The sequence below is a fragment of the Strix uralensis genome, chromosome 3 (assembly GCF_047716275.1).
Source record: "Strix uralensis isolate ZFMK-TIS-50842 chromosome 3, bStrUra1, whole genome shotgun sequence".
Lineage (NCBI taxonomy): Eukaryota > Metazoa > Chordata > Aves > Strigiformes > Strigidae > Strix > Strix uralensis.
Window position 1 is genome coordinate 84,058,645 of NC_133974.1, and position 17,620 is coordinate 84,076,264.

Genomic DNA, 17,620 nt, shown 5'->3' on the forward strand with positions numbered 1-17,620 from the left:
AGACTGGGAAAAAAAGGAAAAAGAATCATAACAATGTTTGGGGAACTTTTGACCAAGGTGCTTCTAGTACTTTTAAGCCATTGTCTCATGGTACAAGGAAGCCCTTTTGTAGTGTGGGTAGATAGTCACTGGAAAAACTTCCAAAATGGAGGTGGATTTTTCCTTCACTGGAACTGTGAGTGAAGTATCAGCCCTTTTAAATCAAAGGGTATTTTTGCTACTGACATCAGTGGCTCTTGCTTTCTGTTTCCTATCTCAAGACTGGTGAGAGTCTTTAATTTGTTGTTGTTCTTTTTTTAAGCCCATCTTCTCTCTGAGCTAGAGTGCTTTTCAAGAGAAATAGAAATTCTGTGGTCTGTGTTTAGCAGGAGATCCTAGATGACCTTAACAGTCATGTCTGGCCTTTAAATCTGAGACAGTCCTGAAGAAATGATTTGCCTGTTTCAAATATACATTGAGTGAGTGAGAAAGTAATATTTCCAACTGAACTTAGTTTTTATGACACCCTGTGTTTACTTTAGAGGTAAAAATTTATTGTCTGGTCTTGCACTAGTAAAATATTTGGAAGGCCTTGAGAGCACTGTAACAACAAACAGAGCATTCACTGATTCCCCTGATGGGCTGATTTTACTAATAGCACACATTTGGTGAAAATAACCTCTGATGTACCAGCAAGATTCCAGATGACAACATTAGTGCACCTGCAGGTTTTAATTGGTGCAAAAACGGGGAGAATATGAGGTACCAATTATTCTCTTGAAGCCCAAGAATCAAGGACTTTTTGGCAAGGAGGCTTGTAATTCAAACATAAATTGCACACAGCATGGAATAAACAGGGCCTGCATTATTCATCATGCATTAGACAATTTTTGACTTGTAAAACTCTGAGAAGGCTGAAGGAGAGAGGTGAATCTTTAACACTGGACCTACTGCAAAGTTAATTAAAATAGTATGTCTGTTGCAGATTTAGGGATGTACAAGCACTAGTGAAACATTGTAATTAAATACCAGCTCCCAATCCAGGGAGTAATCTAAATATGGCAATAATTGGGTAGTTGAAAAACACGCATTGATGAGAAGATGATTATTACATGCAGGAGAATTTCACTGGTAATTCTAATCTTCTAAAATGAGCTGCACAAAATTCAGCTGATCTTTAACTTAAATTCCCCAACAAGAGAAGAGCAGTCAGTTGGTGGGTTGGAGCCAAATGCAGATGACATTCCTTGCTTTATTCTAACAAATAACTTTTTAAAAAAGCTGTGAATGACATCGTAGAGACTCCTAAGAACTTAATAGCTTCAGAATGTCATTCATAGGTATTGAGAGTATCTAGCCATCTTGTCAAGGCAAAAAGACTCACACTGGTAAGTCCTTTCTGTAAACATTTGTCTTAAATGCAGTGAATGCCACGATTTTCTGTCTATAGGAATGAGGTGAGACTTTTCAACAAGAATGCCAAGTTCCTCACATAGAAGAAGTTTGTATGGCACTTCAAAATGGAGGGAACAGCAGGATCTCCAGCATTTGTGTTTTTGGAGGAATGGACATGAACTTTGTAGGTTGAGCCCGTCTTGCTTGCTGTGGTGGGAACCAGCCGGGCTGAAGGCCAGGCTGGAGGCTTGCCAGCGTACCTGGTGGATGTGAGCAGTTCAGCAGCCTGTGGTTGGCTTGGTAAAGTGTTACTAAAAGTCGTCTTACCAGATCTTCAGGCCATGTTTCACCCTTAGGAGTGTAGCTTTTATTATATGATGTAAACAAGAGCCTATTAGTGAAAGGAAAGTTTAGGAAAACAACATGGGAGGGGGGGTAAGTATCCCACATTTAATGCAAGGGCTGAAATACTGTGTTTGTGCTTGTTTTATCATCTACTCATTATCCTCCTTCCTGTAGCCTGCTCTACTGTATGTGTTCCTCTCTGCTCTCTGGTTGTGAGGGCCCCACTGAGCCAGTGTCCATAAAATCACTCCCAGTGTTTCTTTTCAGCAATGGTGATGTTATCTGGGGTTAAGCTGGGGGAGGCAGATAGGCCCTCCCTCTCTTCATCCCTTCTGACATCTCTGTGAAAGAACCACATGTACCAAATGCTCTTGTGGATCAAGTGCTTGATTTCCTCAAAGGATGCATTCAGCTTGCTAGTGAGACTGGAGTGTTTGTTACTGGTTTCAGGTTGTAGAAGCAAGAAGGTTCTGGGCTGGCTGAATGCGCATCGAGCAGGCTTCTGCCTTCAGCCCGTGCTGAGTAAGTGGCTTCTGCAGCTCTGGAAAAATTCAAGCATAGCACCTGTATCTTCAAAACTGACACTAAATGGAACTGCCTATAAAAGGTACTTAAGTGTTTGTGGTGGTCATCTGTCCTGCATCACAGATGTGGTGAGAGATGAGACAGGTAATGTAGGCAAACTGTTCAGCCTGAGCAACTTCAGGACCAAGTTTTAACAAGTGTTACACATTGTGAAACCATTGTGAAATCAGTGCCACAGCTGACTTAAAAGCAGTGGAAGTTGCCTTTGCTTTTCATTCAGAGCCCCAAACTGCCCAACAAGGAGGGTTCTTGAGGTGCCACAGGTACCTCCATCTTGCAACTCTGAAGCACCTCCTGTGTGAGGTTAAGTATCAAGCTGCTTAGGTCTTTCAGGAATAAAAGTATGGCTTAAAGCCTTTGTGTATGTGTAGGCACTGATGCTGAGAACAGCAGTCCTACGGACTCAGGTGCCTTTTGGTGCTACGCAGAGCTGTTCTGAGCACCTTACTGTTGGAATTAGGCCTTGCCTAAAGGTTAGGTACCTGTTAGCTTTGTGTGCATCAGCGCCTTAGATGCATCGTCCTTCCTGTACAGAGTAAACAGGTCTATCTCTACCTCATGCAAACATGGGGCGAGGTCTAAGATGTGTTTAATCAGTACAATCTCATACCTACTTCCAGGTTTTATTTCTAACCGTCATGTCTGATTATTCTGTAGGATTGGCCCGTATTTAAAAACAATGCATACAGCAGTAGTCTTTTTAATAACAGCAGACTATATCCAAAATTATGGAGAAATGTAATGTGGGAGAGTTTGTGCTGTCATTTTAGTGGTTTTTTTTTTTGTCTTTGTTACTGTTGTTAATGGTCACTCTCAGGCTTTTTCAACTCAGTATGCTACAGTAACAACTTTAATGCAAAATAAAAACTGGGTAAGACATGGCTACAAAAAGGAACTCCTTTTTTTTTTAATCTTACCTTGTCTCCTGCTCTGCCTTGCTGGTGTGCTGTGCCTCAACAAAGGAGTTAAGACATGCGTTTTCTGGCAGCCACCCTGTGCAGCGGGAGGCTGGGCATCATGGCACACTGCTGTCCCCAAGGAGTTCTGCTCCAGGGCTGGTGGCTTGAACTAAGTCAGGAACTGTGAGGCAGCTGCATTCTCTTAGGGTGCGGTACCAGAGGGCATGGAGATGGTAGAATCTCTTAAACTGTGGTGCTGGGGGAAGGTGGCGTTGCTGGGCCTCTGTCCACGCTAAGCAACAGCAGCTTGCTGCTGGGAGGATTTGTGCAGCTGTTTCCCAATCTGCTTTAGTGTGCTTGAGTTGGATACATAGAATAATTTAGGTTGATTGGGACTACTGGAGTTACTTATTTTTGATGGAAATTAATTCAAACTTAAGTTAAAGATGTGAAAATTGGAGGCCTAAGTGAGGCTAACTGAACATGAGAAGGTTTTTAGTGCTTTCCACAGCTGCCTGTTTGCCCTGCCTCCAGGCAGGGCAGGGTTTAGGAAGACAAAGCAGTGATTGTTTATCGTAATAGACTGCCATGCAAAAGCCCCCAGGGCAGAAATGGGGCTGGTGGCTGTTACTAAGAGCCCTCCACCTACCTGTATAACCTCCACCCATTTGTAATGAAGCACTTCATGAGCAGGGTAGGGGAGGAGAGGTATGATCTGCCAGAAATGGTCAGAAGGGAGCAGCTGAATTCAATTTCCTCTTCCACATCACACCGGGATGCTGGAGGAGACATTAGTAGGGCCTAAACTGCACTGATGACCATGTGTCTCAGGGGGCTGTACATGAATACTCTGCTTTTGCCCTTGCAAACATGATCAGAATTTTGCCTGAGTTGTGCTGAGCTTTATAAATAAGCAATTCGCCAAGATCTGAAGTGAAAGAAAAACAATAGATTTCTCAATTTCATAAGGCAGAAAGCAAGCGAAAACAATTCAAAATAAAAAAGAAAACCCAAAAACTGCTGCCACACAAAACATACTTTGATCATTTTATTTTCACTAGGTGTTATTTAGTTCTACTACTTATAATCTGAAGTGTGGCACAGTAGGAAGCTCAGAATGCAACTGTGTATTGCCTAACAGTAATGAGACTTAGCTACAGCATCTCTTGTTAAATCTTTCTTGTTAATCGGGACAACACAGCCTGGCTGCACATCTTCGTGTTGAGAATTAGAAACAATCTATGGTAGTTACAGTAAAGAGGAACAGCAAGACACTGATAGCTGCAATTTTTTTAATTAAAAAAGAATGAGAACAAGCGTGTGTTTAGACGCTATGGTAGAGGAAGGATTTGTTGTAGCCTTTTGGCTTCCAGAGTAGTCATGCATTCCTGTAAATCAGCATTTCTCAAACTTTGTGAAAGCATGGCCTCCCTTTTTGCCTCATCTGTCTTTATGCAACTATTAAATTGGCAGCAGCTCAGTTTCTCTGGGGGAGGGAAATCAGAATGCTCTGTAATTACTGGCTACAAGTGTTTATGGACAGTGAGCTGTGTCCAGCAATTAAAGGCATTTAGCTGTTCCCTTCCTAATACAGAACTTCCAGATAATAATTACAGCCTGCTTTGCCCTTTCCTGTCCTTAAGGAGGATTCCCCTGGGCCCTTTTGTAATTCCCACGGGGGCTGTTGCCTGGAATTTGAGAAACGCTGCTGTAAACCAAACAGGAGCACAAGATAATACCTAAGAGCAGCTGTTTATGCAAAGCTGCTTTCTTTGTAAATAAGGTGCACCATATGCTTTGAAGGCTTTCCATGCACTGGATACTCTCTTTTCTCACACTTGACTTCTGTTTATCTGTGTAGCATGGCTCGTTCACACAATATTTCATTATGGCTGCATGCAGTATATCAATCTGTGATGCTACGTTGCTATTCAGAATTACCACCTGCATAACATGTTAAAGAAAAATGAGAGAGATTTGCTGTTGGAAAAAAAATAATAAGATTTAGCTCTAATGTTACAGTACAGGTTGTACTGTCCTTTATGTATTCATTGCTTCTGTTCAAAGTTGCCTTTTGCTATGTGTTATATATCAAATGCCAATTAGTTTGCATGCAATCAGCTGTTGAGTTGTGGCAGGAAAGAGATGTCTTGTGTGCTTTTCACTGAGTTGTATTAATATTTCCCGCTCTATTCATTCGTGATTCCAACCATTCCAGAGGAAGGAACATTAAACAGGTTGTATTCATTGATCTAGGATTTACAAGAACCTGAGATGAAGTGGCACTGTGTGTTTTTTAGGACATCTTCCAACCCTACCCATTCCAAGGCCTTTAGCTGAAGAACATCTGCCCTGTATATTGTTGTGTAGAAGTTAGAAAAATAAACATTTAGAAGTTGCTTGTTACATTTGAAAGAACCTAAACCCACATGCAGCTCCCTGACCTAACTTGTGTCTGTATGTTATTCTAAGAAGCGTGTGGCCCTCGTGCTAGGCACCCTCCTTACTGCTCTTCAGACAGGCTTTGCTGAGAAGCAGTGTCTTCCAGGGCCATATCTTCTTGGCTGGCCCTTCTGCACTCCAGGTTCTGACTCATGAATATGGCATGGGCTGGACCTGCCTCTCGCTGCCGTCTAGGTTCTGTAGCATCGGCTGTTTCACAGGTCTCGGTGAGTTGCTGGAAAGAAAGAAAAAGTCAACTAGTTTAGGAAACTTCTAAGTAACACTTCAGCTATTTTTTGATGTGACAGGTGAAAAAAGTTAAAAATTGATCTAGGAATGTCATTCTGTGAAACTGCATGGGATTCTTAACATGCATTATTCACAAGGGACTTCTGAAGAGGTACCTGTCACACTTTGTGTAACACATAAATTTGGAAAGAAAAGCAGACCAGGAGCTAGAGGTTTAGTACCACAGATGTACATGTATAGAGAGCTGTAAAATCATTTGGATTGAAAAGGACTTCTGGAGGTCATCCAGTCCAAACCTCTGCTCCAAGCAGGGCTGACTTCTAAAAAGTTAAATTGGGTTGCTCTGGGTCTTGCTTTATATGCCAGATTTTAAATCCAACTGACAAAGAAACCTGTTCATCAAAACTGGAACGTAATTATCAGTCTGAAAATGTTATGCATGGTGTCACCCCATTGTAAGGAGTCCATTAGTATAAAAGCTTTCCAGAACTGTGCTGTGTTAACGTTTAAATAAAACACTTCTTCCTTAGCACTTCAATCAAATAGGCACCTGGACTCTTGAACAGTTACTCTGGCCAGGATTCACCTTATGTAAATTTAACCATGTAGTCTTAGTGTATCATCTAGGCTGTCAATGGTTGGCAGAGAGATAGGGGTGTCCCAGGGGAAGATTTCTTCCTGACAGCTGTAAGGATGAAGTGGATTGTCCTTTCCACTGAATACAGAGGCCACACCAACAATCTACGGAGATTTCAAACCCAAATTGTAGATGGCTTAAAGTTAGATGAGGTGAATCCTACCATTAGTACTCAGTATTGCAGACTGGCTGAGTTCTTGCAAATTAGGCTATAAACTCTTGAGAGTTGGAATTATGCCTTGTCATCTGATATTTTCAGCTGTACATGTAGAAATATTATTAATGCTTATTAGAGTAATAAAGCAGGATTGGACCCAGATGAGTAACGTTCAGTCAACTTCTGTTGAAGTTCATGGCAAAACTCCAAGGAACTATACCGTACATGGTATTTTTGGGTTGAGAGCAAAATACACACAGGCTAAGGAGCTTTTTTTCACTTGAGGTTTGGAGAATTCTTTGAAAATGAGGGAAGTTATACACTGTTCAGAATGATAGTGTTTTGGACTTTCCATATTCACAACCTTCCCCTGTTGCCAATTTGGTTTCCATTTTGATAGGCTAAATGCAAAAGTCTGTCTTAATTAGGTTGTCACTCAACCGCTAGTTGCAGTCACCCTTTATCTCTAGTCCATCTCCTCACATTACTGCTCTGTAGTGCTGAGGTGAAAGTTTCAAAATTCAGGAAAGCAACTGATGGCAACCAAAGTTAAATAAATATACTTAAGTAGACAATAAAACAGTAACACTGCTATGTGCATTGAATTTTCCAGAGAAGATGGGAATAGGACTGGAAGTTCTTTGTGTGTACTGTTCTGCTGCTAGAAAATGCTGAATCACAGGGCATGCAGGTTTCCTTTGGGAAATACTTCCTTTGACTAACCCTTTCAGCAACAAGGTTTTCAAGTCCTGGATTGAATTTCTGGTCAGAGAGAGGTTCACTGTTCACTGTGCACTGTTCAGTGGAAACTGTTCCTCCTTGTACAAATAATTAAGTCCTGCGTAAGCAAGCAAGGAAGGAGCTATTTAGTTTGCTTATAATGGTACTCATCACCTGGGCTGCAGAAAAGGGAGACCCAAGTCCCTGGTCTGAGTGAAAGGAAGAGGGACTTTGCCCCAGTTTGCAATTTCAGGTGCATGCTTAACAGCCAGCCTGTCAATTACTTATAAATACATCACTCTCATACACACACACATATTAACCAGTCTCATTTTCATTGTGATGCAGCAAAGTGCGAAACAAATACCAAAATCCTGACGTTGTTTTGGAAAAGACTTTTTTCTGATCAGTGAGAAGGAAGAAACCCAACAGGAGTTTAAGAACCTGATAGGAGAGCAGTACAGTAGCTCAGCTTAGTGCTGCTATTATGGCTTCAGCCTTACCCGAGTTGCTTGACTTGCTGCTCTAGCAGATGGGCCCATGGCAATATTCATACTGCTGGATGACTGGGTGTCACTGGTGTTACCTCCGTCTGCAGCTGAGAGCCCAGAAATCACCAAAGCACTTGAAAAACTTCTCTTGCCGAACAGCAGGCTGAGAGTTGAGCTAGTGGAAGAGGCCAGACTGGACCTGAGCATTGCTGCAGCTCGGTCCTGCACAGTCAGCTGGCCAGCAACAGGAACAGCAGGGGACTGGGAAAACACAGAAGTTGCGGAGTTGTGGAATGACAGCTGACTGCTGGAAAGCCTTTGGGCAATTTCGTGGGCAGATGTAGATGTTTGGATGAAAGGCTGGCGGCTTTCTGCAATTGGTCCGGAGTGACTTGAAGCAGGAGGCCTTTGGTTTAAAGCAGTGTGTGCCTGGACGGACTGACTTCTAGGTTTTCTCCTGCCTTTAAAAGAAAGTTTAATATATTTAAGGAAGTGGCATCCTGATGAACTCCATGCTATTGACAGTGTCCCATGTGTACATATTGCTATTGGCATATTACTACTGGTTTTATCAGCATAAGAATCCCAAGAATAACAGAAATAAATTGCTAAACCTATGAACCCTCCTGTGTTTTCCACCACAGGGGTTCTGGATTTTGGTTAGAATAGCTCTGGTGGTTCTGCACTGAGTCAAAAGAGAAGAAAATAAGAAGACACCCCAAGGAAGGTACTCTAACCGCAGGTTCACACCTATTCTGCCATGTACATTTTAACCTGCCCCGTGAATGACTGAGCATAGTGTTGCTGTAATTCCACTCCCCTTTGACAACCCCACTCAAGTAAAAGATGTTGATTATCCACCTTAAATGGCTTGGTATAATTTAATGTAAAAATAAACCCAAAAAACTGTGAGTTAAAACAATGGCACATGAAAAAGAATTATTCCTGCATATGGGGAAAGAGAATTTGAGAATTCAACCAAGTGAAAGACTACAACATTCAAGCCACAAGACAGTTTTTAAGACTAATATTAAACTATATCTGTGTTCCAAGAGTGATATTTACAGACTGAAAAGATGTGAACATCTCTAGTTAGGGTAGTCTGTTGGAGGTCTGAATGAGACCCACATAAGGTTTTTGCCCCATTCTGTGAAGTGTCTCAGAGCAGCTGCTGTTGGATACAGAGTAGATGAGAGAAGCTATTCTGACGTGCTGAGACAACTTCTATCTTCCTGTACATATACACCCCCATTTTAAACATTTATATCAACACCTTATGTCATTCAAACAAGTTCTGTATTTCTTATGCTTGCATATTTAAATAGGCATAGAATGAAAAATAAACCAACTCACTGGCCAATGAACCCACCAGATACTTGCACCCAGGCCCTTTGCAAATGGCATGCAGTGGGCTGGCAGGCACCACAGGCCCTGAAAGAGTTCACTGTATCTGCAGACAGGCTCTAACCCAGGCTTACGCAGCAAATACCCCGTCACATGAGTGCCTGCTTGGCTTTTTTGCTTTCCAGGAAACTCCAAACAGTAACACAAGCTGGCATTTTGGTTTCCTAGCTATAGCTGTAGGGTACAGAGTTGATGCCAGAAAATCTGTTGAGAGCTATCAATGCAGAAACAATTTTTTCTGGCAAGCATTTCCAGGTGGTTGGTAATTTTTTTTTTGCTTTGGTTTTTCCCAATACCCAAACTATGGAGGGGGGCGAAGCACTGAAACTCCTCCAGATACTGAAATCTTGCAAGCATAAAGGAATATAAATCTCATGCTGTCTTCTAGAAACATGATTGCTTGCTGAATTCATGAGGGTTCCAGTAATGCAGAATTTCATGTCCAAACTTGTTTGTATTATACAGCTGAAACATGCTGTTTTACATCCACAGACCAGCTTTCCAGAGGCTGGTATCATCAGCCCCATTTTTCAGATGCTGAAGCAAAGAGAATTTAGGTAACTTGGCACAGGTGGCAGGCAGAGCTGGGCCACAACCTAACTGGAGCACTTGAGCTGGACTAAAACCTGGTTGGTTTGGCAAGCGCTGGACACTTTCACACCCCACTAACTTACAACGTATCTTTAGTTCTACTTTTATACTCCAAACAATAAAAAACTAATTTTCCTAAGATGGCACACAAAGCAGCAATCTCTGTAATGAGAGCCCTGAGGTCTCTGCTTGCGAGCAGTGGGATGGGCGCACGCGGCTCCTGTGTGCCACGGTGCCGCTGTCCTCTGCGCTTCGGGCGCGATGAACGGGGAGGGCACGCACTGTGACGGGGTCAGGCCTGGCTGCCGCACTGGCAGCCGTGCCCATGTCTGGCCTCCACAGGGATTCAGGTTCTTCAAACTCTGGGGTTTTGTTTAAGTACTTTGGTTTTCACATCTGATGGTTATTTTAATGTGTTACCCTTTTTAAATAAAAAGAAAGAACTGGAATTAAGAACAGAGGGGCTGTGGTGTGTTAGTTTGTGCAGGGGCTAACGTGGCCAAACATCTGTTTGTGATTTAAACTGCCAAGCTGACCCCTGTCCAAAAGTATTCTATATTCATCCCAAATGCAGTGGTTAGAGCATTGGACAGGAGACCACCCGCGTCTACACATAAATAACTCTGTCCCTGAAAACACTTAGGAAACAATGGCTGTTCTATAAACTGCATTATGAAATAAGGACACTTTAGGGGAGAACCCCACATGTTTCCACTGCTCCCGATTTTGGTCACACTTTTATATAGGGCTTTCATTGCATTTTGCAGACTCAGTGGCACCATTCTGCAAATGAAATATGAAATATGAAAACATTAAATGCACTTAATTCATAGATTATGAGTCTAGAAGGGATTGCTGTGATCATCATCTGCTGTGCTCTATAGCATGAGCCAAAGAACTTCCTGGAATTAATTCCTGTATGGTATTACTAATTACTATGATTATTTTTAAGAAACGCATCCAATATCTCCAGTCACGGAGAATCCATCTTAACGCTTAGTCACTTGTTTCACTTTATTTACTCTCACTGTTAAAAATGTGCACTTGATTTCAAATCTGAATTTGTTTAGCTTTGTTATATCCAAGTCTACTCAAATCAACTGTCTTTGGTCACTTCTTGTTGCCCAGGTAAGTACTTACAGACTGTGATCAAAGCCTCTTTTGCTATATAAATTGTTTGAAAGCTCTTAATCTTTCACTACAGGATGCATTTCCTAGATCTTTGATCACTTTTTGGCTCTTCTTTGAACTCCTTCCAAATTAAAAATGTCCTTCTTAAATTAGGGCACTAGGACTGTGCATGGTAGGCCAACAGTGTCCTGAACCAAAGTCAGACTGACAGACACACATTTCTCAGGTCACCCCTTTCATTCTGCTTTTTTAACAACAGGCATAGCATAAGTCCTTTCCCAGCCCTCTGGTATTGCCATAGTGTCCCAATACTTACTGAAGATCAAACAGAGCTTGCTTTTTAACCAGCTCTCTTAAAAACCTCTTCAATGAGAGTCATATGGATTTACTCAATTAAGCATATAGCTTTGATAGCCATTCTTTCATGTTCTTTCTAGCTGTTAGGATGGAAGGAACTACTTCATGATCTGATCATAGAAATAGATCATCTGCAGTTTTCCCAATACAAACCAGACATTTCTTTCTCATTCCTACATTATTGGCAACTCTGCCTTTCTATGTAGTGACAGATCGAGACCACTGTTAGGATTTTTTTTGCTTCTAATACTCTTTAAAAATAGATGGCCACAAACTCACTTTCATCTTTTTGTCCCTAATGGTGCTAGCCAGAAACTTCTCTGTTTCATTCTCTTTCTCTTATCAATAGTCTCTCAGGACTGGATGCTGATTTGTATTTGCTATTTTCCACTTCCTTGCATTTGTTGTGCGTTTCTTCATTTTACCTCAAAGCCAGGTTGCTTTTCTTAACTAAGTGGGACCTTCTGTCTTGATTGTGGTTTTCTGGGCAACCAATACGTTCTTTTAAACAACTCACAATTAACTTTCATTCTTTTATGGCGTGCTCAGGATCATTATTTTACAATTAAGTTTGCTATTCTGATTACTGCAGTGTCAAGTTATGAGTATGCACATGGGGATTCCTTTAATGCTAGACTCAATTAAAAGCAGCAGTTATTTTATTCTTACAACATGATTTATATTCAGGGCAAGATTTTCTCCAGTCCTGTCCATTATCTTTAATGATAGGTCAAAATGATCTAACAGGAAACAAACAAGTGTCATACCCCTCTAGTTCTCTGCTTTAATTTATACAGTAATACCACAACTTGTTGAAAGGTTGAGTTAATTGGCTTTACATTACTGATCCCACAATGATAGGTCTCACAGTGTCCCACTGCTAAACTTAACATATATTTCCAGTGTGAAGGCCTGTAGTTCTACCTTGTCAATATATCTGAAGTACTTATGAACCCATAATTTAGTATGAGAAGGGCTCAGCTGTTAGTTGATAGAATGATTGACAACATTTAATTTTCTCCTGATAACTGCTGTATAGACTTCAGAAATTATTTCCTATTTGTTTGTTCTCCACATGTGTTGATGAACAGCCAAACCAATTCCTCAAGTAAATTGCCGTGGTCCTTCCAAGATTATTAAGATTTTTGCATATGTTCACTTCTGCTGTTCCCAGCCAACAATAAAGACAGGTTCACTGTGGTACGGGCTCCCTGCATCGCACATGTAGACTCCCTCCCATCTGCATTTCTCATTCTGGCATTGTTAGTGGCACCTCCTAGTCCAAAGGTTACACATAAAGGAGTTTGACAGTGGAACCTTTGGTGAATCACATTTATCTTACCCCTTCCTAGTAAATACCTGGAAGAATATCAGGAAGCCATGTCCTACATGTTCTTGGTCACTAGGAAAGACAAAGCTCTCTCCTTCTAAAATTAGTTTTTGACTGGGTATGAGCACACCCAAAAGCATCTACCTATGTGGCCCCTCAGAAGACTACAGAAAAAGCCAAGTAAATTGTGCAAATACCTGCACGCTGGTGGGCCTCTTGAGATGAAGCTTGCAACTGAGGAGTTCCATCTCTGGTGGGCTGCGAGCTACTGCTCTGGCTTGAATTGCCTGTGGAATTGCTGCTAGACGAAGACCCCCCTCCACTATCCACGTCTTCAACGTTACCTCTCTCGTGGTGAGCTGCATGGCAGTCCTTCCGCATTCTGTTTGCGGGAACACACACATGGTCAGCCATTTATTACGTATGAAAATTTGTGCCACCAATGTTAGGTGCCCTTAAGATATGTAGTTGTACTCTCTCATACCCCACTGCAGGTCTTTTGACATTTTATGAGATAACAAAGATGATGATGTGGCAAGCTTACTTGGAACAATACTGTATATGACACGAACCAAATCTTTCCGTGTCTGTGTTAAGTGGCTTTGGAGCCTTGCAAGACCTTAGGATTCTATCTAATGAAGATCAACTTTTGCATGAGGTAACCAAGCAGCAAAGCAGAGGAATGGGCTGGAGGGGGCTCAGAGGGAATGAGCTGCATGGTGGGGAACTAGCATATTAAGCCACTAGATTTAATCTGGGAATTTTTGCGTAGGCCTGAGCATGCAAGCTGGCTCCCATAGTCTCTCCATGGTGCCCTGCATCTCCTCAGCCACAGTGGCAATAGGGCAGGTGGAGGAAATGAGACAAGAGCGAGTTATTGCTGTATGAAAAGTAAATGTAGAAATGAGAGATGGAATGTGTCAGATACTGATCATGCATACCTAGGGGAGGTCATGCAGTTTTGGTGGATAGTAAGTACATTTTTAGATGTGTTTTGGTCAAGAACAATGACTTGCGGATGATCCTGTATGCTGCCAAAGCTTTGGCTCATAACCCACCAGCACGTTTACTCATGTTCTGACATGTCACTGAGTTACAAAAAGATACCCTCATTTGCAAGGCATGAACAGTAAAATTCCGTGGAATAAGGGAAATGTCTGTAGTGTTAAGTGATCTGATAATGAATCTTGCTGAACATGTACAAAGCTTTGCTTAAAAGCCATGAATGAGTTAATGAATTTGCTTTCTGCTATATCTGTATGGCTATTTTATTATATTCTGAGTTATTTGCAATTAATTTTTTACTCATAGATAACAGTATGGAATTACTCTCTTTTAACAGAAAATACAGTGGAAACGAGACTGCGGGGTCTCTATCTGCATAGCCAAAATATAACACCTACCTTAACCATTTGGATCTGAACCACTTTTTAATGTTGTCCAAACTGACAGGTCCCCCCCAAATGTTCCTCAGTTGGCTGTGTGTCCCAAGGTACGAGGTGGTTAAAGGGGAAACGTACATTGGATATCCCAGTGGCTGATCACATGAAGAATTAATTAAGTTCCGCAAGACCTGTTTATTGTTCTGGATGCTTCCTCTCTCCGGGTTACGATTGCGTAAGAAAATCAGTTCCTGCTGCTGCCCAGCCCAAAGCCCTCTGACGCACTCCTTGTTGACCTACAAGTAGGTTAAAAACACGTGGATCACGTGAAAACGTTTGCTACTTAAGATGCAGAACTACACGGTCTAGGTAGAACAGCAGTAGCTGTGTGTGCAAACACCTCGTGTCTTTGCACCAACAGGTTTTATGAACTTGTGCAGCTACTCCCTGGTAAAGCATGGAATGTTATTTCAGATACACAAACAAATGGGTACAAAATGGAAGTCAACTGAAGAGAGTTCCTTTTAGCCTCCAGTCTCTACTCCAATAACTACTATCAACCTCTCCTTTTGGCCAGATTACTCAGAAATAATATTAGTTGCCACATCCCTAAATTACTGCAATATTAGAAAAATGGTGTATGTACCTTGATAACCTTGAAGCTCAAGTAGCTTTTGTGGAGCATGATAACTTTATATTCATCTGCTCCTTCATCCACCACGTGTCTCAGGGTTAGCAGCTCCTCCCTGTTGGAGAGTACAGCGCTGCGCCAGGCTGGGTCCCCTTCGTGACAAATCACAACCTTTTCTTCAAAAGCTTGGATTGCTTCATACAAAACTGCCGGGTCTTCATACTCATCTGGGCAGGTGAACTGGTCCTGGTAGTACAAGAAGAGTATCAAAAAGGTCAGGTATATTTGTGAAAACACAAAAACTATTAACAGTAAACAAAATCCTGGTTTTTGAACACTTGCCAGCTGACCCCCCAAGTGACTTGCCATTTGATACAGTGTGTTTTTGGGGAGGTAGAACAACTACTTTAACAGTAATATAGAAAGGTACAATTTTTATTTTATTGTAACTTGTTCTGATGTCATATCTCCACTGGACAAAGACACTCAGAGCATGCCAGCTTATCCACTTTCTTTTTATTAAGTGGGAAACCACAAGAGGCAGAGCTTTTGGGTAAGCCAGAGGGAGACTGGAATCACCTGGGGCATTCCACAGTTCTTGTGGAAATCCTTATTTTTATTCATGGAAAACCACCAACAAAAGCACAGACTGGGAATCCATCAGCAGATATCACAATATTGTGTTACTACTTTAGCTGACATGCATCAATACGACCAGTGATAACATTCATAGAACTATTTTGTCAAATTCTCGGATATTAATTCACAGTATTCTGTGAACTGAAGTTCCACTTCAGTTATATTCAGCACAATTATAAATATCATGCATGATAAAAGTGTATGATACTAAATCGTAATGTGCCAGAGCAAGAACGAAGTCAACTCCAAGCTATACAGGGGTTGACCTGAAGAAATTGGAGCAACTTCAATGGAGATGTGCCAGATTTTTACAACTGAAAACAGAACAGGGTCAGAAACAGCCTAACATAAACAAACAAAGTGTCACAGGGTGATACTAACCCTTCAAACCACTCTCCTCTCAGCTCTGTCATTTAACATACGGAAGCATTACATGTGTATTGCCCGTCACGAAAGCATTGATAAATTAGCAATGAGATTAGTCTAATCAATGTATTTCTTTCCTATCTAGAAACCATCTTTATAGTATCCACTCAAGTAAAACATGACGGTCAGTTTTGTTTTGATGAAAAATGCAGGGTCACACTCTTCAAATTGGCAGTGAGGGTGTACAGAAAAGATCAAGTGAACACAAATTAAATAAATGCCAAGCTTTTCCATGTTCGTTAAGGAAGTTTCTCAGAATAAGGCAACAAGTACTCCAGTTCCCTCTCATTTCTTTTCCTCTGGACAGTTTCTAAGGTTTCCTGTGTTTCCCCAAGAAAACAGATACAGTAGTAAAAGTTAAAAATTAAAAACAGACCCTACCTGGTGTAGCTTCAGAGACATTCGGATTGCTGGGGCAACAACCTTATGCAATAGATCCATGTCTGCAAAGACCCACTCATCTTTTGCCGCTATCCGAAAGTCTCCTTTGAACAGTGCATGGAGCCCATAAAGAAAAGAGTCCAAGCTGTAAGAGAAAGGCAGCGGTCACTCCCAGAGCCATTCACAGCTCACCAGCCACTGGCCACTTGCTGAGTGGTGCAGTAACTGGTGTTCCTGCAGCACAGGGTAAGCTCCTGCAGTGCCGGGTATAAAGCAGGGGTCACATCGCACATTTCTAATTAAAAAACATTCCACGGGGTAGGTGGTTTCCACAAAATGAGCGTGGCACCTGGAATGAAGGATGTCCTAAGGATGGGTGGCTGGGTCACAGGGTGCCTCAGGGTGCTGCTTCCCTGTGGCTGTGCCAAAGACACCAGGTCAAAGAGTGCCAGCTGCTCTGCAATCCCTGTGCAGGCAACAGAACCTGCCCCCTCACTTGAAAGTTTATTGATTGGCCCTGTTACTCTTAGCAGTTTTCCTTGCAAGGTAAAAAAGAAAAAAAAAAAAAACAGCTGTAAATAATATTTTCAGCAAATCTGAAACTTTTGTCATGAAACTCAAACCCAGACATGAACATTAAACCAGATGTACTAAGAAGAATACTAAGTTTCAGGAACTGCTTGGCAAACTGGGTGAGAGCATGAATCAAACAACAGGCATTTCATCCTGAAACAATGAGCCCTAAAGCAAACGTGCACTGGGTTTTGCTTTTCTAATATAAGAAACTAGATGTAACCAGTTCTGCCTGAGCTTGGATGATGGTTTGCCTGGATGTGAATTTAAACAAGAGGTAAAAGGTACAAAATCGAGTAGCTGTTAGAAAATGGTTGCACGAGGGCTTTGTGAAGGGAAGCAACCAGCTTTCAGCTCCAATCTGCACCCCGAATCACGAGCTTCCCACGACACCACAGCCACTTGTATAACTCTTCATGTAGCAGGACTGCTGTCCTAATGCTGCTCTGAAGAAGTGATCTCGAAATTGAGGAAAACAGAACCATCTGTTAAAAACAGGCACCTCTTGCAAACCCACAGGACATGGTTTCATCTACCTACCAAGATTTTACTCACAACAGCTGATTTTTTAGATTGTAAAAGCTCTGAGGAGAAGCTGCATTAAGATGTTAGCAGTTTTCATTACCGCCCAGGCTTTCTCTAGAGAACGCATAATCTTTCCACATAATTGAGCTTTCTTAATTATTTTAGGAAAAGGAAAAGATCTTTTAAATTTTTTCTCCAAGAGAGGGAGAAGAGAGATTGGGAGACTGCTTGGCCTATCTTCAGCTCAAATGCATTCTAATTTTGCCCTTGGTGAGTAGCACGTTTTAGAAAATTAAAATGGGAAGATATATATGTTGTTACCAGAAAAACAGCTGGATACCGATTTTCTCC

General features: G+C 41.7%; 1 protein-coding gene across 2 annotated transcripts in view; it reads right to left on the reverse strand.

Moving 5' to 3' along the window:
* Positions 1–4,897: 4,897 nt before the first annotated feature.
* Positions 4,898–17,620, reverse strand: part of PCNX2 (pecanex 2) — a 161,367-nt gene continuing 148,644 nt past the window's right edge. For both annotated transcript variants that reach the window (XM_074863133.1, XM_074863134.1), the window contains 6 exons: positions 16,172–16,316; positions 14,741–14,971; positions 14,116–14,390; positions 12,910–13,094; positions 7,912–8,360; positions 4,898–5,880 (listed from right to left, as the gene is read on the reverse strand). In XM_074863133.1, the coding sequence (XP_074719234.1) occupies positions 5,707–5,880; positions 7,912–8,360; positions 12,910–13,094; positions 14,116–14,390; positions 14,741–14,971; positions 16,172–16,316 (1,459 nt within the window). In that variant the 3' untranslated portion in view covers positions 4,898–5,706. The remainder of the gene's footprint in view (positions 5,881–7,911; positions 8,361–12,909; positions 13,095–14,115; positions 14,391–14,740; positions 14,972–16,171; positions 16,317–17,620) is intronic.